Source organism: Lolium perenne, chromosome 3 (genome assembly GCF_019359855.2).
Source record: "Lolium perenne isolate Kyuss_39 chromosome 3, Kyuss_2.0, whole genome shotgun sequence".
NCBI classification, from domain to species: Eukaryota; Viridiplantae; Streptophyta; class Magnoliopsida; order Poales; family Poaceae; genus Lolium; species Lolium perenne.
The window spans coordinates 350,486,488-350,510,619 of NC_067246.2; the positions used below are offsets into that span (position 1 = coordinate 350,486,488).

The window sequence follows — 24,132 nt, forward strand, 5'->3', positions numbered from 1 at the left end:
TATTTTATTGCATTGTTGGGCCCGACCTGGCGGGAGATCACGACGGGAAATAGCGGCAAGGACGGAAAAATGCCGCGCGCAAGCAAGAGAGCTTGGCAGGAATGGGCAGGCACATGCTGAAAAAGGTGGAGTCGTCGATAAACTCCGATTAGCAGCATCGGCATCCATTAGCCATTATTTAGGAAGTAGCACGAACAGCTGGCCCCATAAATGTGACACGTCGTTGAGGAACCTGCCAGCTGCAAACGGACATGGCCCGCTGGGTTGTGCATGAGCCGGCACAAACGGACCGATTTGGCGTTCGAAATGCGATGTACCGTGGAAGAAACTATTTCAATACTCCCTATTTAAATTTAGATGTATCTACTATATTAAATTATGCATAAATATATTTAAATTTAGATAAATTTTCAATACTCCCTATTTCCTTGTATACAAGGCCACAAACTCATGTTCCAGGTACCAAGAAGACAAACCCAAGTAATAAGTAACACGATTAATTATGTGAAAATGCTCTTGTGTTTCGGATAAATTAAATGTGTTCCATTTGGTGTTTGCTTCTCTCTGGTTGCATGCAACGGTGCATCATCCTAGGAGGTAGAAGTCTAATCAATTTTTCTTGATTAGTGTTAGTGGATTGTATACATGAACATTGTATTTTTGATAGTGATCTTGTATTCAAGAACGGAGGGAGTATCTTTTTATGGATGAAGGAAATTTCTATTCTAAAAGGCTGCTGCTCTACCCGGCCAGCCAGGGCACCCAAAGGGGCAAAACAATCCTGATCGTCCCTTTGCCATGCCACAGTGTTTCTTGCCTCCCGCTTTTCACCATGGCCATCCGATGCTGTCAATTTTTTCCTCACATGTTCAGCTTCCCACCAAGTCTATGACGCTTGGGGCCAGCCACGTGCGGGGCCCGGTAGTTGGAGACCGGGACACTGCTCGTTTCACGTCGCTTTCTTCCCGTCCACATTGCGGTGAAACCCTAGATCGAGAGAAGCGTCCAATCACCTCCCGTCCTAGAGCCCCACGTCCCACTCGTCTCCTCTCCCCCGCGGTCGCGGTGAAAACTAGATCGAGCCGTCGTCGCCCATCTTGCCGGCGGCGACGTGGTTTCCGGTACTTGTGGATGGCGGAATTTGGAGGCGGCGTCGTGGAGGTTGCAGGCCGGCCATCTTCCGCGTCGCTCTCGTCTCCTCTGCTCCATCCCCACGTGAGGCCAGAGATGGCAGTCCCAGGAAGAGGAGACCACTGGCGCGCCGCCTCTCCTCCTGGATGGAGCGGAACAGGGGCATCCGCGGTCGTGCGTCGGAGGAGGTGCGGCAGGAGCGCGCACGGAGGTGAGCGGCGGCGATGCCTCGTCCTCTCCTCTTCCTCCGCCCTCGACGTCGTCTTCCGGCGCAGCGACGGAGAGAGCACACGAGCGGCGGCGGCGGCTGGATGCTCGTCTCTCTCCCAAGCACCTACGACCTCGCAGCGAGTGGACCGAGCCGGTCGGGACAACCAGCAGCGACGGCACATCGCGAGCCCCACGACGGCGCCCTGCAGGCTGATGTGGGGACCATGGACGCCTTCACCGTTGTGCTGCCCGGGAGAAGCCTCTGCAACCCCGTCGACGGTAGCGGCCGCCGAAATTGAAGGGGGCGACGGCGGCTAGAAATGAACGTGGTGGCGGTGAGCAGAGTGGGAACGGGGCGGCGGCGCCTCCTCTCGGTGGCCCTGGGCGCTCAGGAGGAGCCCTCGATCTGAGGTAGGTTGCTGCCTCTTCTTTTCCTGTGCGCCGCTCCTCCTCTTCTCCCCACAAAAACAGCAAGCCAGGAAGTCTCCCCCGTGCTGTCCATGGCCTTTGCCAGGACAAATCATTTCCTTCTCCTTCCTCCCGCTTGAGCTCCAGTTTGATTCCATTATCTGAAACTAATTTCTACTTTTCAGCTAGGAGAGACAAGAGCGGATAAGGTGAAGTTGTAGGAGTAGCTCGGATGGGGCGGGACTCAGCGTCGAAGCTTTCCTGGCTTCTTGCCGTTGTTGAACATCTAGCGATCCATTTGTGCGTCGTCGCGTCCCTGAGCTGCTCACGGTGAAATTTCTAGCGATCCGTGTGTGCGCCGTCGGCCGCGTCCCTGAGCTGCTCAGCGTGAAATATCCATGGGAGAATTCCCTGTGAAGGTAATGTTCAGCCTACACTCTACTGCTCTAGCGACAACCCACGTTCTTGTACTGTTTCTTCTGAAATAATGTCCTCAATCGTTTGGTTGGGCATGCTGTGGAGATAGCCTTTAATTACACTCACTGGTACTCGCTCAAATGTCCTTTTGCGTCATTCTCATGTGTCCAAGAACACCTAGAAGGTAAATAAATATGAAACTATATTTACTCTGTACCAAGATACTTGAACCGAATCTGACATTTTTTCAATAATAAGCCACTTGAGGATAGATTATAGTACAAAGCCACTTGAAGGGATTTCTGTCATTTTTCCATTGCATTCCCCTTTCTTGTGTACTCATGAAATTTTTCCTTTTGTTATCTGTTGAACCTTTGGCTACTGATTAGGTTTACATTCAAGTGCAATGCTGTGAAGTACTGTCTATTATCTGAAAATTGTGTCTTTTGTTATTTGTTGGACCTTTGGCTGCTGATTAGGTTTACATTCAATTGCAAATGCTGGGAAGTGCCATCTATTATCTGACTCTTAAGTATATGGATGTATTTCAATACATATAAAGATTTGTTTACACCTTTCTACAAGTTGCAATTTACAGGCGCAAACATGTTTGAGATTGATCACTATCAGCCTTCTCTAAACAAATAATTATGTGCCAGTGCTTAGCACATCACTCAAGAAAGTATTATCTCTTCGCTTAGTTTTATTAGTATATGTACCATGAACTTACATATACTTGGTGATATTCAGGAGTTCAACAAGAAATCAAATTTGATGTACACTATTCTAAGGAGTAGTCGACTTATGGGAAGTCAGAGAGCACCTTCCCTAAGGCGGTTCTGATGAGACTAAACTTCAACTGTTTCTTTGAGGTAAAGTGCCCTCTCCGTAGCGCTTTCTGGTGTGATTGTTGCTGCTCTCGGTTGATTACCATAGCTGCTTCTTTCTGCCAACTTTCAAGCACCTCTATGCCCCCTCCATGTCAGGCATGGCAAGGCAGCAAGGTACATCACTACGTTTGCTCTCTATTTATATGTCTATAGATTTTCTTTGGTAGGAGGAAGAGCAGTGGTTTATAGGGAGAAAGGAACACCCACAGAAGCACAGAGCTGTGCCAGGGTAACACCACAAGTATTCAGAGAGGTTTAATTATGTCTATAATTAGGAAGATCAGTGGTTTATAGGGAGCAAGGAACACCCACAGAAGCAGATAGTTGTGCCAGGGTAACACCACAAGTATTCAGAGAGGTTTAATTATGTCTATAATTACTGTGCTGAAAGTCTAGGGAGTAGACACCTAGGATCAATGATCATTTAATATTGAAAACTTGTTGATTTTGGATATGCCAGGGTTTTCTCCTGATTACTTGTGGTGTTACCATCTCCATCCAGTTCTCACTGAAGAATAGTAGTAGCGTCTAGCTGAATATGCACTGCTCACTGACATGCCTAAAACTGTTGGGATATTAACTTGTTTGCTCTATTTAATTTAATGGCATATTAAACGTGGTGCAGCTTGTGGCCGGTGATGTTTTGTTATCAAATATAAATGTTTAGATTAATGTAATTCATCTGAATTAGTTGAGAGCTGTTAATGATGTTCGTATCTCACAAGACCATTGAAAAGGTAGCACCCTGTGTGTTTTAGGTACGATGGTGGCCAGATTGGGTTTGAGACAGAGGCAAGGATGAATGGAGGTTTGAGGCCCTCCGGTTTGGCGGCAACATGTGCCTATCATGGAGGAAGTGGTTGCAATATCTGTTTGAAAGATGCAGCAGCTGGTAAGCTTCCATATTTCTATGTTTCATCCCTCTCTAATTCTGACCACTCGAGTTCCTGTTGTACAATGAATTGTCAATAAAAACCTGTTTGCTTGACCATGTATGAATCTTAAGGATTTCTATTTTTTTTTACCACTCTATTTTGAATTGCACAATATATAGCATGACACAGATCAACTTTTGGGTTATAAGTACTATGTATTGCGCCAAGTATTTTTGGAGGCAACAGATCAGGCATGCAGGCTTCCTTTTCTCGTGGTATGATTCAAACTGTCCAATAAATATGAGTAGTTGACTGAAATATGGTGCCTTTGTGATCATGTTAGATATTTTTTGTAGCTTCAGTACAATCCTTCATTTTATATTGTATTTTTTGCAAGTCAGGTTTGCATAGCTTGCTGGAACCATATAGAACTGTAAATTGATATAAATTTTGGTCATATTTATTATAACACTTAATTAGTCCTTGTTTCTAATTCCGTGACAAGTATGCGAATCTGTGTGACAGGTGGGTTGTTGATGAACGTCTGGGGCTGGTGTCTCTAATTCTTCTAAGTCCAGAATGACATAAGGTGGATGCATAATTAATCCTGAATCAGGCAAAAAGGGAATCAGAGTATTCTTCTCCCCGGCATGGAAACCAAGATCACGCAATACCCTTTTTCGGGGGATTTTACTATTTGCCACATGGCCACGTACTAAAGGTGGCGTTTATTCAGATTCAGTCAAGTCAACCTATGACCTGACAGGCTGGCACGAGCCTCCCCTTCGTGTTCAAAAGTACTTCAGGTTCCAAACTTTTGTGTGCGAGGAGAAACACTGGCAGATGCTATCGGCTGTCAAACCTACAAGATGAAACCTTTGCCGTTTGGCACATGATTGCCTGAATATTGGGCACTGGCTCACTTCAGATGTGACGAAAGGTCTGAGCACTACTTTCTCATGTGTCCCTATGACTTGGCTGCTTGGGATGTGATTAAAGATTAGTAAGGTCTTCATTGTACATTTTAGCTCTTTTTTGAATATTCTGTGTTTGGTATAGGGTATTTGATAAGAACCTGCACTTTAATTCGAGTGTTTCAGTTTTAGAATGAGAGCAAGTACCAAGACCATCGCTCCTTCTTGTGTTTATGTTTACCCTACACATGGCACAATCAGGTTTCCAACAAGAGTATGCACGCCAATCACAAAAAAATAATGTTTTCATCATAATTACAAAAGACTATATAACTTAAGGTTACAAAATATGAGTCTTAGCGTGCAAATAAATATTATCGTAGATTAGGTGCTTACGGTTTCGATGTGTCGGGCTTTTTGCGCCGGGGCGCAACGGGTCATCTAGTATGTTTAACGGTCATATGCTATCCTGCTGAGATGGATGGCTGAGGCGACTCGATCGGTTAGGAAAAATTCAGAGAAACGGCGGTTGAGAAAAGAAAAGCAGACGCACACGCACACGCACGCGCACACACTAGCAGGGTCCAAACACCCGAAAAGTGTTCCCCTGGCGGCAAGCCGTCCCGCGTAAATTGACCACCACCACGTAAGCTAATTACTCCGCTCACCAACTGACACAACAAGAGCTAATCGTCTGTCTGAAGCAACACCGTCCATCCGATCGGCATCCAACGGCCTGCACCGACCCCCAGCCCATCACGCCACGTCCACTGACAGGCCGGCCCCACGCCAGCACCGGGCCCGCGTGTCAGCGGACGGAAGGATCGGCTTCGAAGCTTCCGGTATAAATCCAGAGGGGGAAGAAAAGCTCTCTTGAAGAGAAGAGAAGAGAAGAGAAGGCACCAACCTTCTTCCTCCACCCCCTCCCCGCCCGCCATTAATGCCCCCAGCTTCCTCCTCCTCCTACTGGGGCAAGTGGTGAGGCAGAAAGAAACGGTGCGGAAAAGGTCAGCCTCCCTTCCCGTGATCGGCCGACCAAGAGGACGGATAAAGGCAGAGAAGGAGGAGCTACCTAGCTAGTACTCCGTCCCTAGTATATATCGAGCTTCCTCGGACGGGGCGGAAGGGGTGTCAGTTTCAGTCGAGCTCGTCCCGGACCTCCAGCTCGATCGCCTTCAACTTAGGGGGCTCCATCTTCACCTATATCGATCGCCGGCCGCGCGCCATGGGGAACTGCTTCGGGAGCAGGATCAGCTCCGACACCAGCTCCGCCTCCCCTTCTACTTCAGGTACATACGCCGGCGCAGCGCAACGCGCAAGCAGCACGCGCGCCTCCTTCTTCCTAGCGCAGCACATGTTCCTGGCACCATTTCCTCGCGTGGTTTTGGATTCTTGCACCACCAAACAAACACCTTTTTTCCCGACTCTTCCGTTTCGGATTAGTCGTCTCCATCTCTAAAGCTGTTGTTTCTTCGTCCCCAAGGAGGAAAATTCAGACTTTTCTTCGATATTTTCGCCCGGCTCTGAGATTCTTCCCGGTCATAACCTAACCGAATCTGCCGTCCACGTTTGGTGATCAGGGTGGAGATGGAGGAAGAAGGGCGCCGGCGGCCTGAGCGCGTCGAGCAGCCGCGTCTCGTCCTCGCCGTCCACAACCACGGTGCCCCCGACACCTAAGAGGAGCGAGGGCGAGATCCTGCAGTCGGCCAACGTCAAGAGCTTCGCCTTCACGGAGCTGCGCACGGCCACGCGCAACTTCCGCCCCGACAGCGTGCTCGGCGAGGGCGGCTTCGGGTCCGTCTTCAAGGGCTGGGTCGACGAGACCACCTTCGCGCCCGCCAGGCCAGGCACCGGCATGGTCATCGCCGTCAAGAAGCTCAACCAGGAGGGCTTCCAGGGACACCGCGAGTGGCTGGTCAGTGCTCTGCTCTGTACCCTTCTTCTTTGCTCTGCATATGTGTACATTCAGAATCGATCTGTTAACTGAATTTTCTGAATCAGTTCTTACTGAGTATGTTCTCCCTTTCTTATTCTGTCTCTGAATATGATCGATGTGCAGGCTGAAGTGAACTATCTGGGGCAATTGTCGCACCCGAACCTAGTGAGGCTCGTCGGGTACTGCCTCGAGGACGAGCAGCGGCTCCTCGTCTACGAGTTCATGCCGAGAGGGAGCCTGGAGAACCATCTTTTCAGAAGTAATTTACCAACCAACCCTGACATCTTTCAGTTGATCAGTTAATCCCACTTTATCAACCACTCAGGATATCATAATGATATTAACAAGTTTGTATGAATGATCGTGCAGGGGGCTCCTATTTCCAGCCATTGTCATGGAACCTGAGGATGAAGGTCGCGCTCGGGGCGGCCAAGGGTCTCGCCTTCCTCCACAGCGACAAGGCCAAGGTCATCTACCGCGATTTCAAGACGTCCAATGTCCTTCTCGATTCGGTATGTTGCTCTGTTAGTTGGATTCACAAGATAAAATTGTTCAGTCACACGTTGATGCTAATTAAATGTGTGATCCATGGATGGAATTGCAGAACTACAATGCCAAGCTGTCTGATTTTGGGTTGGCAAAGGATGGGCCGACCGGGGACAAGAGCCATGTCTCCACGAGGGTCATGGGCACACATGGATATGCTGCCCCTGAATACCTCGCGACAGGTACCGATTCAATGAAATCATAACATAGTTCTATCTGTTTTTCGAATCCATCATAGATACAGCATATACTTTGGTATTGCTGAAACACTTCTTCGATGTATAGCTAGGAGTACCAATTATTATTAGCATGTGGGAGATACTAAAAATGTGATGAACTTTCGAGAGTGATAGTTTGCTTCTCAGGGTCCAACTATTGTTACTGGATCACACGAGGTTGCTTCCTACCAATAAAAGTCGCCTAATCCGGTTTGTCAGCTTGTGTGTGTCCATAAGCACCATGAGAAGCAGTAAAGAACACTACTCTTGAGAATTCTTTTGGGTGTTGAGGAGGTCATATTAGTTAGGTTGGTGTGCAGCACATACAGCTGGTCCAGTTTTGTCATGGTTTCAGACCTAACTTGACTGGACCCCTTGAGCACATGTGCGTGCTAGGCCAGATTAACTAATTAGGTATCACCGCCATCTACATACTAAATTTGCAAGCTCTCTTTAGTTTAGGGGAATAGCAGGTGATCACTGATCAGTCTATAAAAGAATAGCTATAATCTTTGGAGCTTAGATAAGTGTGCATGCACTTGTGCCAGCAGGTCAACAATGGCAGTACCACTTGTTCTTCCAGTCTAGTGGTTCCTAGGTAGGCATGAGCTGTGTACTAATGAAATCATCATATAATGTTATTGGTACCATTGCACTAAACTAATCCATTTCGGGTTATATCATAGTAATCTAATTTAGTTTAAGGGAATAGCAGGTGTGGAGTCCATAAAAGATTAAGACATACAGTACCACATTGGTGTGAATGGATGCACTTGTGCCAACAGGTCAACAATGGTGGCATGTACTTGTTCTCCTAGTTTAGTGGTTCCTAGGTAGGGATGAGCTCTTGTGTGTAATCCCCATACAATATATTGTTAGTGATACACTAGACTAATCCATGTTGGGTCTATATCTAATCTCAATCCGTTTAAGCCGGATCACTGTCTGTTCCTCAGCAGCATCTGCACACACGAAACAGAAATTTGATGCCAATGGATTTTTTTTTTTCGATAAAGACTGCCACTGGATTGGATTGGATGGAGTATCTAGTAGGATTAAAATACTAAGATATTCTCAGAATCGTCTCTAAACCTTGTCTGAATTGCTGGATGTGCAGGGCATCTGACGGCGAAGAGCGACGTGTACAGCTTCGGCGTGGTGCTGCTGGAGATGCTGTCAGGGCGGCGCGCGCTGGACAAGAACCGGCCCTCGGGCGAGCACAACCTGGTGGAGTGGGCACGGCCGTACCTGACGAGCAAGCGCCGGATCTTCCACATCCTCGACGCGCGCCTCGGCGGGCAGTACTCCCTCGCCGGCGCGCAGAAGACGGCGGCGCTCGCGCTGCGGTGCCTGTCGGGGGACTGCAGGGTCCGGCCCGGGATGGATCAGGTGGTGGCCGCGCTCGAGCAGTTGCAGGACGCCAAGGACGCCGCGGGGTCGGGGGCGGAGCAGGGGAAGGTCGGTGGTGCTGGCGGGTTCGTCAGGATGCGCGGCGTCGTGGGTGGGAGCGGGCGGCAGCAGCGGCCGGAGCCGGCGGCGAGGCGGCATTATCCGAGGGCGTCGCCGCTGCCTGAGTGAGCGGTGGCATCATCTTGAGCGATGGATTGTTGTAAAAATGGCAGGATTATCCTGATGTTAATCTAGTTTCTGAATGTTAATCTAGTGCTTCTTGCTTCAGGTCTGCCATTTTTGCTTGATCCTTTAGTTAGGCAGGATGATATGATGATCCGTCGAGCTTTTTTTTGTTCCGATGAGGCCTGCCGTCGTCTAGCCCGCTGAGTTCCCGCCCGCCAGAAATGAGCTGAAAAATAACATACAAAGATCAGTGGCTTTTTACTTCGATGGTTGAAGGGATCGATGCGGGGAATCAGTGAGCTGAATTTTTACTCTTTTCTCCTGATCTCAAAACACCCACACAAGTGTATGAACAAATAGGATAGCACTCATACCAATGCGTGCATGTACATATGTATTTCGCGCCTTTGGAATGGATGAACATTTCATAGTAGTTGACAAGAAAGTCAAGGACATATAGACATACCTTCGCATATCTCCAAAAGAAGTCAGCAATAAGATTTTGTTGACCGTGGACAATGTAGATGTATCAAACTTGCACACAGTTACTGTCGTACTTTTCTAACAACAAAGCATAAGGAACTCAACGCAAATTATCGTGTTTTTTTTTTTTTTCATTTTGCTGTCTTTTAGTGCATGCTTGTTCTTCTACGATGGAATCTGGTCTCTCAGTTATTGGTAGGGCTTAACAATTATCATCCATACCGACCTGCCAATTCCAGGATTTTCTGTTCTCAATGACCGGTGAATGCCTCTTTTCTACCTTAGAAATCGTTTTTATGTACCTTCTCCCTCTTTACACTTTCTTTCACTGCCTCGCCACCCAGAAAGATCTTAACAATTTGATGTTGTGATGTGAGCTACCCACATGAAAACCACATTGTTGGAAGACAACAAAGGCGCGTTACTTGATTAGATTTCCTTAACTTGGTTATCTTGTAAATATATTGGAAAAGGAAAAATACACAACTCATTTTGAATTATCACAAAAAGGAAATAGTACCAACAAAATGGGCCGGGCACATATTGCTAAAAAATATATCCTCTTATCCTGGTTGGGCTGAGACTAGAAAACCCCCGTTTACGGGGCCCCATATGGTAGGATAGAAAGCCCAAATCAAACAGACGAAGGGAAAGGAAGTGGATGAGGCAAGCTGGGTAATCCTCCAGCGTCCAGCAGTAGGAAAAAATGGCCGCGCCGCAGCAGGTCCGCGCGGTGCCCCTCGCGCGCGCGCTCCGCCTCCGGGCACGCGCCTCCGCCGCGCCGGCCAAGTCCACCGAGACCTCCCGCCGCGCGCTGCTTGGCCTCACGGAGCCGGACCTCCGGCAGCTTGCCGTCGACCTCGGCCAGGTACGTCCCCCAGCACGCCACCTTTCCCTTCCCTTCCGCGCGCTACGCTGACTCACTCGCTCGCTCACTCACGCCGCAGCAAGGCTACCGGGGGAAGCAGCTGCACGACCTCGTCTACAAGAACCGGGCCAAGCAGATCGAGGAGTTCGCCTACGGTGAGTGCTGCATACCTGGACTGTGTTCCACGGCTCGTGCGCGCAAGCCGTTTGTTGTTTTGCCTCGATTGCACTTGACCGCATTCTTGGCATTCTTGCAGTGCCCAAGGTGTTCCGGGAGGCGCTGGTTGGGGCTGGCTGGAGCGTCGGCCGGTCGCCGGTGCACCACGCCGTCACCGCCACCGATGGCACCACCAAGGTACGTACATCAAGGTTCACATGGCATTCGTAAACCGGAAGACCAGCTGTGTGTCTGGTAAACTGGAGGGTTTGTGACTCTCTGTATGCTCTGGTCCTTCTTCGCAGATACTTCTCAAGCTGGAGGACAACAGGTTGGTCGAGACGGTGGGGATCCCCGTCGACGACAGGGGCACACCGAGACTCACCGCCTGCGTTTCATCACAGGTGATTTGGGCACTGGTGCTTTTTATGCTATATTTGCTGGTTCAGCGTCCTTAGTGTTTTCTTAACGGTACCAATGGTGCTAATGCAGGTTGGCTGCCCCTTGCGCTGCTCGTTCTGCGCCACGGGCAAGGGAGGGTTCGCGAGGAACCTTAAGGGGCATGAGATCGTCGAGCAGGTTCTCTCCCTCCCAGCGACCTGCGCGCGCCTGCTGCTATACCTTGCAATGAGAAATCTCGTTCTAAGCAGGCCGAAGTTTTGTTTCTTTTTGTTGCGTTGTTGTGGATTGATGTCCTGGCGTTGCAGGTCTTGGCCATAGAGGAGTCGTTCAAGCAGAGGGTGACGAACGTGGTGTTCATGGGAATGGGTGAGCCAATGTTGAACCTGAAAGCAGTTTTGGAGGCACACACATGCTTGAATAAGGTCTGTTGAATTGCGAGCAATTTGGCAATGTGTTCCCATGTGCTCAATTAATTTTCATGAAATATTGGGTCATAAATTACTAAAGATACCTCAAATAGCAAGTGTTTGATATGCGTCCTGTCACTCAACGTCAACATATTACTTCCAGGAACTAAAGATTGGGCAAAGGATGATGACAATCTCCACAGTAGGTGTTCCCAACACGATAAATAAGCTAGCAACTCACAAGCTTCAGTCAACGCTGGCGGTCAGGTACGATGTTAATAATCCGAACTTGGCTTATCAGCATCAATAGTAGATAATGTGGTCTTGGTTCATACTTACTATGAACCAATATTACTTAATGCTCAATATTCCTTGTATGAACCAGCCCCTTTTTGACATTGTCCAAACTCTGAGCTTAGCATAAAAGAACTGCCTACAAGCAGCATTTGCTTCAACAATTTCTTTGCTGACTATTCTGCTGTATTGGAATCAGCCTGCATGCCCCAAATCAGACGCTGCGTGAAACAATTGTTCCAAGTGCAAAATCATACCCGCTGGAAGCACTAATGGACGACTGCAAGAATTATTTCCTTGAAACTGGACGCAGGGTATCCTTCGAGTACACTCTGCTAGGTAATCCAGCTATGCCTTCCCACTGAATGATCCATCTGTCTGACAAGGATGGATGTTAAAAACTGCATTATCACTTCAGCCATTGTCATCTGACATGTCTGAACCACTTCCCCCAGCTGGGATTAACGATGACAAGGTGCATGCTGAAGAACTTGCGGCACTGCTGCACGCATGTGGAGGTGGGTACCACGTGAACCTGATTCCCTATAACCCAGTAGAAGGTTCCGAATACAAGAGGCCTTACAGAAAAGCGGTACGCGATCTATCTCAGTCTTCATCACATTGCCCACTAGAAGTTTGAGATTGTTGGTATTCATGTTGTTGTTTTTTCACAGATTCAAGCATTTGTCGATGGGCTGGAATCTCGGAAGATCACGGTCAGCGTTCGACAGACCCGTGGGCTTGATGCTAATGCAGCCTGTGGGCAACTCAGGAATGAGTTCCAAAAGAATCCACTGCTCGAACCATCTATGCCCTTGGAGCCAAACCAGCTGACCGAGTCGTCTACACCCTCAGAGCCCAGTCTAGTTGCTGCTTGACATTGGAGTTTTGTACCTGAATTACGTAGGAACTGAGTTATCTCCTGTGAAATTTTGCATTGGCCCTCAGTGGCTTTGCCGATACGTATATTACCAGCACATGAAATGTAAGGTTGGTAAGAAATGCAGCCTTTTGTGGCCAACAGTTTTATTCCTATTTGGCTTGAGGCCCTGTTTCAGTTGAGGTACGAAGCTCTACATATATAAAGTATATCTGTTTGATGCAACTTCTATAGAACTGGTGTACTTTTTGGACTTTTTGGGAGAAATTAGTCGGTATGCATGGATAAGGAAGATACCAAACCTTACATCGCAGTGACTTATACATAACCTGAAAATGTTCAAATAAATCCAAGAAGAATTGCCATCAGGTAACAAAAAGATCAATCTGGTAATGAAGAAAGACAAGGTTATGATCAGGTAACAACAGTCAGTAAGACACCATTTTCTTCTTGAGAACAGGAGCAATAGTTTCATTACATAGCAGGAATGCAGTCATGCTCGATACAAGTACATGGGTAATGTGAAAAGCGATCAAATTCCTGCTAAACTCTTGTACGGAGTACATGTTTCAGAACCGGCACAAGACTCCACCCCGTGATCGAATAACAACAGACTACATCGGTAACAAATTGCTGCGTTATTCTAAACCCTCAGCATTCACAATAATGTACAACAATTTACAGTATCGACAAAGTAGCATCTAAAACCAAATGTGAGTTTTTTTCCAAAGTGTCCCCCTTCACTCTATGATGGCTACAACTCTGTTCAGGAGGTTCAGGCCAAACACCGTGTCTTCACAGTTCACCTTGATGGTCAGATCCAGTGGTCCCGAGGCGTGCCCTTCTGCCACGACGGTAATCAGGCAGGGGTTTGAACTGCTCAGGACCTCGCTGCAGAATCGCCAGCATAGGCCGGAGGCGTCATCAATGCTGAAGGTTACCGGCATATCCATCGACACTAGGTGAACATTGGCGTTGCTGAGTAGTTTAGATGCGAGACTCTGGGCTACAAGAAGGTTCTTGTCGGTGTTTTCCACACTCTCTTCGGTGTGCTCAGGGTTTTGAAGATGATCTTTGAAGGTGCACCTGTTGCAATTCCAACAGATTAAGTTCATGCACATATGATCATCAGACGTAGCCAATAAAGCCTGATTCCGTAGTAAGAAAATGGACAAGCAAAAAACTTAGCAAGCAAGTATTGAGAGGAACAACAAATCAAGTACATATATGATCTGAATATCTGATGTTATGGGGAGAGTTCCATTCTGAGGCTGTAGGCTCATATTATGCAATTGATTTACCATGAGGATGAACACTCAGATACATTAGTGCAGATGAAAGTAATCTTAATTTGGATTTGTGTTCCTAAGCATGGTGCAAACTGCAAAAATAAGTATCATGCGCCTTACTTTCAGTCTGATAGACTGATGGTATTAATCAAATGAAAACGAAAATTCCTAAAATGATACTCATTTGTTAAGATGTTTCTACTGGCGGATTTGAAGTCATGAATATTGTGTGAAAGGTTGAATTATTATAAAATTGAGAACATATCCTAATTTCTTACTCCTTTTTTTGTGCACTATCTATCAATTGAAAACATAATGACGATTTCTTTTTGAATAGCACATGATGTATTAGAAATACTGAAATAGTACTATTTGCAGCAGTCCCTCTTAACTTTTTTTAGTCAATAATAATGGCCGGTAACAAAAAAACTGATTTGCTTTTTCTTTGTATTAGTTTGTTAAGATCATGAACACAATTCTTAAGAAAAATATCATAGCATACTGAGCATTGAGCAAAGTAGCCGGAAGGTCTTCTGCAGTTGTTAACTAATAATTCAGAAACTATCACTCAGACTATTTAGGGGTACTTTTGAATTATCAAACATACTCGTGAAGGTTGTAGTATCAGTGCATCACCTTACCTTACCAGTTCAGTAGAAATAAGATGAAGCTATATGAAGCTGTTAATTGTAGAAAATTACTTCTTCCTTCATTAGTTACTTCAGAAGTTATTTCCCTATTTCTAAAACCTATCTTGACCTTTTCTGGCCTCTTCTCCACTGTGATTTGCAACAAGTAAATGGTTTTCACTTATGAGCATTATAGTATTCATTTTAGTTCCTGAAGGATCTGCTTTTCATCTTTCATTTTGTAGCTTATAGGTTGTGTATTCAGGATACTGCACAAAGAAATCGAGTAGGGGGCATCGAGAGAATCTCATTCCGTGGATGCTGCTCTGGAGATTGGCTGTCAAAGTTTCGCATAATGCAGGAGTCTGAAGAGAATCCGAACTTGCATGACAAGCTTCTAGGGTGATTCATATACATGTGACAACTGTGCTTGGCATGTTTGCAAATCGCTTCATAAGCCTGTATAACTTTGTTGAATGAAGCTTAAAGAAAAATCAAGAAACGTTGATCTGGTGACGTCACTCAAGGACCCTTGGAAGCATCAGACCTACTGACAACAGTAGCACATGCAAGGAAGAGCAAGTGTGATATCCTCACAACTTGAAGTAGAGGTTAATCGCACAATGTTTTTAAAATACTATATCCCTTGCTGCTCTATCAGATCTGTGTGTTGTTTTTTGATAATAACTTGCATACATAGTGTTCCGACATACTGGATTGTTAACTAGTAACTGCAATTTCCATGGTAGGAGTACTACAAGTTATTTCTATTCAGAATCTTCTGTGGAGTTTTTCAGTTTTCTGATCTTCCAGATTTATCCAAATGATTTTGCTGATGTTTATGCATGGGATTTTCTCCCCCAGGGGTTTGCTTGTTCTGAGCAACCCTAAATGTTCCCTCAAAACAAAAATTGAGCCCGAAATGTTGTAAAATGGGTATCCATAGATTAAAATAATCCAATATTCTTCAGCTAATTACTCTTCATCCTGTTTTTTCCTTCATAAAATCTTGTGGCATGAAAATAAGATAACTCAGTAAAGATAGAAACAGTTTGGTTACCTTCTAGCGTATTCGAACATTCCCCTTAGCTGGTTTTCCTTGCACAGAAAAGCATTTAGATCCATGGGTAGTGGCCGTACAAAATAAGCAATGTCTGGGTGAAGCTTGACTGGATGTCTTTTCCCATTGCAAAAGATAGACAGCTTCATGGGCAAGATATGGTGATGGAAGTGAACCTGAAGAACCCTCTTAGCTGTCTGTTGCGGAGCCAAGGACTGTATCTCTTCCATTTGAACAGGAGCTGGTATGCTGCACGTAGAGATGGTTAACATATATGAGCTGAGAAGTTAAATAAGTTGACCAAGAAAATGTGGTAACACAATTTTATCATAGGCATCTGGCAATATAAGTGATAGTCCAATTTGTTTTCTTTACAGATGATGCATACCTTGCAGATCCTTCTGATGTTTCCATGCCATGCTCACTAGTAGAAGCCTCTTCAGATTTGATGCTTATATTTGCCAACTGGTCTGGTGTAACATTCTCAACAAACAAGTCTATACATACTAGCAACCGTGAGTTGGGTGAAACCTCCGATGAGAAGGCATATAGAACACTCAAGCCATTACTGTTCGATGGGTCTAACAATACATGCAATTTAGGTTTTCGCTCAAAGCTGCGAGTGGTAAAAGAGACTCTTGCGCATGAGGCCTGTATCGAATTCTGAACAAGTGGTGTAGTGGGAGCCTCATCAAGCCACGACTCCAAGGCTGACTTTGACATTAATTCAGTCAAATCCGTGGAGATGAGAGATGCCAAATTTTCATCAACTTGACCTGCATGGCCTTGGCCTACACTACCGTTGTACATATTAACCAGGGGAGCCTCCTGATTACCTTCTTGAAGATGAAGGTTATGGCCATCATCATTTGAATATTGCTTAGATCCAGTGCCATCTCTGTCAGATAAGTCACCACCTTCACTTTCTGAATCATAAAGGGAGCCACTCTCATTTGCTGAAGATCCAGATTCAGCATCAGAATTATTGCTATCGGAGGAATTAGCTATGCCTCTGGTTGATTCCATGGTCTTATGGATTAAAACCATACTTTGGGGTTTTGGAAGTGGTGCATAACCAGGAGCTGCATGAAGAACAACTTGTGACAGAGAACCAGGAAGATAAATCCGGTAATTGCTGTCTGAATTAGATGCAGAATGTATCTTCCCATCGAAGATATGATCAGCTAGTTCCTTACAAACATCTGCATTCTGTGATCGACGTGAGGAGTCATTTTCATTAGCACAGAATGGCAGAAGTCCTGATAGAAAACGTGCACGATCACGGACATCATAATTCAAGTCACATGCAGCTAGCTGAATAACATATGCCACTATCCTTTTGAACTCTTGTAGGTGTTCTTCTGCAGCATGTATGATAACCTGAAAAGGTAAACCTATTACCGATCTCCATTGAAGTGTAGGAACATTTAAGTTAGAATATACCTTTGCACAAGTATTTAGGATCTGAAGCTTTGTCTCGAGCACTTCAGCAGCAAAGGACCATGCCAGATACTTGAGAACAGCTGGAGCAATCCTTGGGATGAGATTCCCAGTGGAGCTATACTCGCCAAATATCCAAATAATTAAGGATCGCGCTGCAGGCTCCTTAATTACATCCAGAGTACGAACCAAACGGATAATCACCTTTTAAGGCAAAAAAAATTAATGAGCATGTGAAATAAAAATGTAAAGAAGGAAAAATCCATTCTAACAATAGCACAAAATTACTTTGTATATTCCACAATAGGAAATCTACACATCGCCTTAAATTCCATCGCAAATATCTACACAGGTCCACCATGCTTCAGTACGGGCATTATTACTATAAAAAAAGAGAAACATGAGCAAATGATCCCGAGCAGATATATGAGAAGAATCTGAATTTTTGCCCCCTGTGAGCTATACTACCCCATGCATGACAATCCAATTGTTGCCTTACTAGCAGATTGCATTAAGTTCACTCGCATACTTATTGTTTGCTAATTAACACACTAATGTAACCTCTATACAGTTCAATATGTCAAAACCAAGTAGCAAAGCTGTCAAATCACTAGTGCCAGCCAGGTTTGTTTCCCATTTTCTTAGTGACCCTACATTTCTAACCCAAAACTATGACATGCTTGGTTATTAATTCGGGTGACTTGATGGTTCAAATCTGTATCTAGCAGCCTTTACCGGGTGTCAACAGTGCATGCCGCTTGAATATGAATGTAAACAATTAGTTAAAGACAGCAACAATTTTCATGTGCTACATCTGGCCGGGAGGCAATCAATTCGTGGTCTGCCCATTGTTTTTTGCACTAGAAGAGAGTTAATGCTTGTGTCCAATGAGTAAGGTTGTTGGATGAAATGCACGGGGCTTTTTCCATGCAATGATGTCCTCGGATGCATGCAGAGATTACCTCTAGCCGGGGTAGGATTGTGCTGACTGTGCACTGTATTCACATAAGTGCCCCTTAATCCTTTTTATTCAGTTTAAAAAGTTAATCCTTTTGACGTTACAACTATGCAGTGTTAAATTAAGCGCCCCTAAGCACACGCTTACAGTCGCCTAAGAGCTGAGCGGAGGCAAAACTCCTAGTGCTTAATTGCGCTTAAGTGTGAGCTTAATTCTGCTTAGCACTTTAATCCTTTAGAAAAGGGAAAGGCGGAGGCAAAACGATCGATCAGCGCTTAGCGCTTAACAGAACCTTGCAACTATGGATGGCTATTACTCCCCGTGTATTTGGAATGTGGCATAGCCTAGTAAAAAAGTTTCATATCATATATCACCGAGCTATTTTTCATGATAAAAACTTTCAACTAGTAACAAAATTAACAATCCAGCATGCATGCTCAGGCTTCCAACTTCAACAGATAAGCACAAAATTACACGATCTTTTTCTAAGCAAAGTTTGGATGGTAAGCCCTTATCGACTTGCCCTCTAAACCTTCAAGTAGTAACAGTACAACACTTCCTATGCATGCTCATAGTTTTATGCGTGTGTCTGAAATACAAAGTGTGCATGTCTCCAAAATAACAGTAGCACAAAGACTAAATGTTGCAGCTTGATTCTTTGAGAGCAAGTAGCAACCAGATAGCCATCAGCTTTCCATAATTAATGAACAGTACATTATACATTGTGGGGTCAAATGGCCATAACTAACACCTTGCTTCACATATTATAGCCTAACAACATGCTAGCACTAGCAATCAATCATGTCATGCAGCATATGGTTCCAGATCTCAAGGACTGAATGAAGATTGACGGAAGACAGGTATACTCTACCAGGGGCAGTCACATATTCCTATATGAAACACCATAAGTTTTACAGCAGAGCGTACATTCAAGGCACTGATGCGATTGCTTTATCAGATGATAATCATAACTTCACGTAAAATGCATTAGCCATATATTGAGAAGCATGCAACAAAAAAACTAGTTCATTCAAATGTGAAAGAAACAAAATATAAAATTATGTGGCAGTACAGGATTAGGAGCTTATATAAAGTAAAATGTGCAGTACCTTTTCGTGACATGCTGCATCTATTTTCACTATTGCTTTGATTGACAAGATAGCTTGGACTAACACAACATCTTCTCCATCCAAGTGAACTGAGTTTGCGATAGATGATTCTGTAACATGGTGAAATCAAACATTACTCTTCAAGAAGATAATCAACCAGATAACATGCAGAGAGAGCAATTATTACCATAAAATACAAGTGCCAAAAGCCCTTCAAGGCAAGTGGAGGTGACAGAGGTGAGCTTTTCGGCACACAGTGCAATTGCAGCAACTGTATCGGCCACAAATCTCCTATTCGGGTCTTTAATATAATCCTGCCAATAATTACAAAATGGTAGCATGAACAGAATGGCGGATAACTACATACTAATTCTAAGAGCTGTTTCCTGAATTATTTACAACAACAACAAAGCCTTTTGTCCTAAGCAAGTTGGGATAGGCTAGATACGAAACCTAAGAGAAAAACAAATAAACTAAAACGTGGAAGAGAGAGAAAAATAATCAAATTAAACACAAAGCTGCTTAAAGAGTCCAGGAGAATTTAGAAAGATGTATGTACCATGGTCACTACAACACAGAGAATGCTAGGTTGGTTTCCGTAACTATAGAGTGGCTAAAAGGAGGCCGAGCTACAAGTAGCTCTTTATTTTGAAACCTGAAAAAAAAAACCATAGTGATAGCCAATGATGTATACTACAAACGTGTAAAATCTCAATACGAACTACTTTTATATTCTAGGCTACAGAAAAAAAGACAAATCTGACAAATTAGTGTTGAAATGTGCACTACTCACTATAAAATTTGTCAGATTTTGTCATTTTTATGTAGACTAAATTACAAAGTGGTTCCCATTGAGATTTTGCATGTATGTAATACACATCATTGGCTACCTCTAGAATTTTGTTTCAGATTTTTTGAAACTTGAATACGAATTATGAGTGTTCGAAAATAAAGGGCTACGTGTAGCTCAGCTTCCATTTTGAGTTTCTCAAGTGTGTGATGATTATGTAATCATAAATAGAAGTTTTATCTAAGATTTCCATGTGAGAAGCAAATATAACAATGCAAGTAATCATGACAACTCAAATGATAAAGCTTATGTTGCACTACAAAAGAATACCTGAAATTCTTCAAGAATGGCTGGAATAGATGACTCTGTAGCGATGGTGGTGATTATTTCAAGCTTCAAAGCCCTAGTCTGATATGGGTCTGAAGCACATATGAAGAAATCTTCATAATATGGAGCAAACAATAAAGGAGCAGTCTTCGCGAAAACTAGTATGTTGCCAAGCATCTGCAAGAACAAAAAAGTGTTCAGTCAAGAAAAAAAGGAACTTAGAAATAAACATACAAAGGAAGCTTATGTCTGCACAGGGAACTCAATTTTCAGCTTTCTAGATTATCATCCAATTGTTAGTGGAAAGTTGTGGATGTGCTCGATACACAGTTCAACCAATCAAGTAAACACAACTGAAGCATGGACCAGTCTACAAGTAGCACATGGGCATTACACAACTGTTGTTCAGCTCACAACTATATGAGATTTACATTCATAAGTTGATTGCTAACAAATGTTACTTATGTGGAATTAGAAATGATTAGCATGCATACCATACCATATTTATTTCTTAGTGAAATCCAGGACACAAAACAAAGAAAAAGTATCTAGAAAGTACCACATATGTTGCATCAGGAGACGAGCGTAGGGTAAATAAAATCGGGCCAACAATTATCTTCACTTCCTGAACTGGAGCCATTATCCAATGAACACTTGCTGCTGCAAGTATCACTCCACTATTTTGGCTCCACAGAAGAGGCGATGTGCATTTTAAAAGAATTGCGACATCTTCATTTGTGCTAGTAGTGACAGATGGACTTCTGATTTTATCACCCTCTCCATCAAAACATGCTGAATATTCGTCAATGTAATGCCGAAGCAACGTTATGCTTGAGAAAGTGCCACACGCTCCATTAACAGCAGTTTCAGTTTGGATGCAGGATATATTATCAACAGGAACTGAATCTTTAGCACCCTGTATCTCCCAAGACAAATTTGAAGCAAATATTGCAGACTCCTTAACCAATCCATGTCTAGCAATCACATATCGCAAGAGGATCTCAATTAGAGTAATCTGATACCATTCTTCAATATCGGGGAGTGTCTCACAGAGCTTTCGGAAATGCTTTGCTATCAGCGCTAAACCATTTGGACACACTGAATTAAATGCAACAGCAGCAGCTCCCACTACACCAGAGGAACTGTCACCAAGCAAAACATCCACAACCTGCAAAAACATGGGTAGGCTTCAGATACACATAACTCTATTCAAGCAGAGCATCAATGCGAAAAACAAGAGAAACAGGTTGCGCAAAACAAACCTCCTCCAAAGTCGTGTTTTCCTCTGGAAGCAAGTCGTAGAGCTTACAAAGTGCATAAGCCGCACATTTCCTGACATATGGTGATGGATCCCTGGCACATTTCTTCACAGCCACTAACACGAGTGGAGCGACAACGTGCAATCTGATACCAGCCATAGTGCGGAGGGCCCAAGCCCTCACTAGTGGGTTTATGTCCGATAAATCCTTCTGGAATATGTTGATAGAAAGGAGAGCTTCGTTTTGGCGCCTGTAGTAACAGCAGCATTTTTTTTTTTCTTACAATCAGTTGGAAGTTGGAACAGCAGATGACAACACAGAAAGAAATAACATTCCTATTCAAAACTACGCTTTGTTGACCAACATTGGAACTTATGAAATGCACGATCCTTGACTACAACAACAGAAGGGATATTTTTACATATCAAACATTGCGATGCCAAGCATCCACAAATTTTCAAGAAACTTTCTGCATTCTTACTTATAGCCAGTGCTTATAGCCCAGTTCAAGCATCCACATCTTGTTCCACGCATAACCCGCCTACTTAGCTCCGACCCATTTGAAGAACTAGCCGAATTTAAGCAGATGAATCTAGCCGAAGCAACAGCAGCTCTCGCCACATTCTATCTAAGCAGGCAGGGAAAAGTGCAGGTGAAAGTCTAGGTGAAGCAACAGCAGGTCTCGTTCTGCTACTTAGGATCTGGCTGGACCAGTATGCAGACAGATGATGGGGGGGCGTAGCTTACTTCTCGGCGTAGTGGAGGAGGTAGAGGTAGACGAGCTTCTTGACCTCCAGCGACTGCGCCGCCACGTTCTTGACCACCTGCCAGCCAGCCAGCAGCCAAAAAAAAAAATCCAGTCAGGATCCGTTGCGTGGCGTATGTAGTGAGAGGAGGGGAATTGAATTTCCCAGAGGAACCTGCGGGAAGAGGTGCGCGACGTCGACGCCCTGCGCGATGAGCGCGAGGAGGCGCTTGAGCGCGTCGACCTTGTCGCCGTCGAAGCGGGAGTCGAGCAGCGCCGGGAGGGCGGCGTCCTCGGGGTCGTCGTAGAGGTGCGCGTCCGTGCCCATCCGCCCCACCATCCACGACGCCGCCGCGCCGCTCGCCTGCAGCCCGAACATCCCCATCCCTTACTCCCCTGCGGAGGCGGCGGCGAGGGTGGCCGGATCTCGACGGCCGTGGCGACTAGCCGGAGAAGAGAGACGAACGCACGGGGAAAGGTGGGTGTGCAGTTCACCGAGTGGGCCGCATTTTGGTCCGCGCTACGTAAACACCTGGGCCTGCCTGTTGCGAGGCCCTCGCCGGTCCATCTTATGGCCTCTCCTGCGAGCTTTTTTTTTTTTTAAACATAATTTATTAAGCTAGCAAGCCGTCTCATTAAAAACCTTCCAGTCCACTTAGGTACCCTAGTAAGTAAAAGAGCGCCTACCAAATCACACCATCGTTACATCGTTTAAGAGTACTTGAGCACATAGAGAGTCAGGATCATTGATGAGTCTAGAAATTTGCTTCGCCAAGTTGAACGATCGGAAATCCCTAAACCCCATACCTCCTTCCTTCTTTGGGTAGCAAAGTTTCCACCATGCATACCAATGCATTTTATTGCTATTATCATCATCTCCCCACCAGAACTTTGCAATGGCGTCCATCATTCTCTTGCACACGCCTTTAGGGATCTGAAAAATTGACATAGCAAAAATCGGGATAGCTTGTGCCACCGCTTTCAGCAAGATTTGTTTACCTCCTATGGATAGTTGTTTTTCTTTCCAACCATTTATCCTCTCAATAATCCTTTCAACAAAATGTAAGAAACAATCGCTCCTGTCAGCACCCACTATTGCTGGAAGACCAAGATATTTATCCGACAAAGCCTCTCTATCAACTAGATGATTCTCCGCACGTTGCTGCGGGTATTCTTACAATATATATTAGTAAACATTAAGAAATAAATAAAACAATGAATTAGTTGTTTCCATGTATTGTAGTTATTTCAATTTACAGAATGTACCATAATATGCCAATGCATGCAAAATTGCAGACCACGTATTCAGATGCATGCTAAGATTTACGTCCAAGAGTGCAATAGTTAAAATGTTTATATATGTTCCAACAGTACATATAACCCTTGTCAAACAATTCAAGAAAATTAAGATGATAACAATATATATATAGCAGAAGAAAATAACAAACGGATTGCTACTGGGTGAATTACTTTTCCAATGATAGGAGATACAAAGTGTGGTAGTTCAGATCTATAGCAAGAAATAAGATCGAGGCAGCAGAGTTGTCAGATCATTGGTGCCTACAACGGAATTTATGATTTTCCAAAGTATCATCTAGAAAATTATTATCTTTGAACATCACTGCAAGAATGAATGGTATCAATGAACCACAACCTCTCATTATAATGATGCACATATCATAGCTGCACATTCATGCATTTTTTAAATTGTCTTCATAGTCCGGGCTGCAGATCATCCAGTGTGGTCCTGAGAAACCCATCAATACAGACAAAATATAACCTTGATCCATATATTTCCGGAAATAAGGGAAAATTCTTAACATGAAGTGTTTGAATTAATCACCGTGATGGAAACATCTTAAGAGTTAAATATTCAACTTAGATCAACCATGAAGTAACGAAAGTGCTGGAGGTTA

The 24,132-nt window shown here is 44.6% G+C and overlaps 3 protein-coding genes and 1 long non-coding RNA gene across 6 annotated transcripts; 3 read left to right on the forward strand and 1 right to left on the reverse strand.

Moving 5' to 3' along the window:
- The first annotated feature begins 840 nt into the window (after positions 1-840).
- On the forward strand, positions 841-5,039 carry LOC139838674 (uncharacterized). Of its 3 annotated transcripts, none has more exons than XR_011756527.1 (5): positions 841-1,752; positions 1,935-2,168; positions 2,917-3,948; positions 4,111-4,206; positions 4,457-5,039. It is a non-coding gene; the product is annotated as an uncharacterized lncRNA (long non-coding RNA). The 3 variants fall into 3 exon arrangements; XR_011756526.1 differs by lacking the exon at positions 4,111-4,206 and having other exon boundaries at positions 870-1,752; positions 2,917-3,170; positions 3,815-3,948; XR_011756525.1 differs by lacking the exon at positions 4,111-4,206 and having other exon boundaries at positions 849-1,752.
- Positions 5,040-5,729: 690 nt separating this feature from the next.
- On the forward strand, positions 5,730-9,207 carry LOC127346192 (receptor-like cytoplasmic kinase 176). Its single transcript, XM_051372742.2, has 6 exons — positions 5,730-6,134; positions 6,426-6,760; positions 6,905-7,040; positions 7,151-7,293; positions 7,386-7,509; positions 8,663-9,207. Exons 1-6 carry the CDS (start codon positions 6,071-6,073, stop codon positions 9,121-9,123), a joined length of 1,263 nt encoding a protein of 420 aa, XP_051228702.1. The 5' UTR covers positions 5,730-6,070; the 3' UTR covers positions 9,124-9,207.
- Positions 9,208-10,271: 1,064 nt separating this feature from the next.
- Positions 10,272-12,835, forward strand: LOC127346194 (uncharacterized). The gene is made up of 10 exons (XM_051372744.1): positions 10,272-10,471; positions 10,551-10,626; positions 10,728-10,825; positions 10,933-11,031; positions 11,120-11,206; positions 11,335-11,451; positions 11,600-11,703; positions 11,930-12,069; positions 12,186-12,322; positions 12,405-12,835. The coding sequence occupies exons 1-10, from the start codon at positions 10,310-10,312 to the stop codon at positions 12,606-12,608; spliced, it is 1,224 nt and encodes a 407-aa protein (XP_051228704.1). The 5' UTR covers positions 10,272-10,309; the 3' UTR covers positions 12,609-12,835.
- Positions 12,836-13,042: 207 nt separating this feature from the next.
- LOC127346193 (AP3-complex subunit beta-A) lies at positions 13,043-22,748 on the reverse strand. Its single transcript, XM_051372743.2, has 11 exons — positions 22,392-22,748; positions 22,219-22,295; positions 21,475-21,721; positions 20,772-21,380; positions 20,216-20,389; positions 19,283-19,409; positions 19,096-19,205; positions 17,032-17,232; positions 15,977-16,968; positions 15,589-15,837; positions 13,043-13,696 (listed from the first exon to the last, which is right to left on the reverse strand). The coding sequence occupies exons 1-11, from the start codon at positions 22,599-22,601 to the stop codon at positions 13,351-13,353; spliced, it is 3,342 nt and encodes a 1,113-aa protein (XP_051228703.1). The 5' UTR covers positions 22,602-22,748; the 3' UTR covers positions 13,043-13,350.
- Between the last annotated feature and the right edge of the window lie 1,384 nt (positions 22,749-24,132).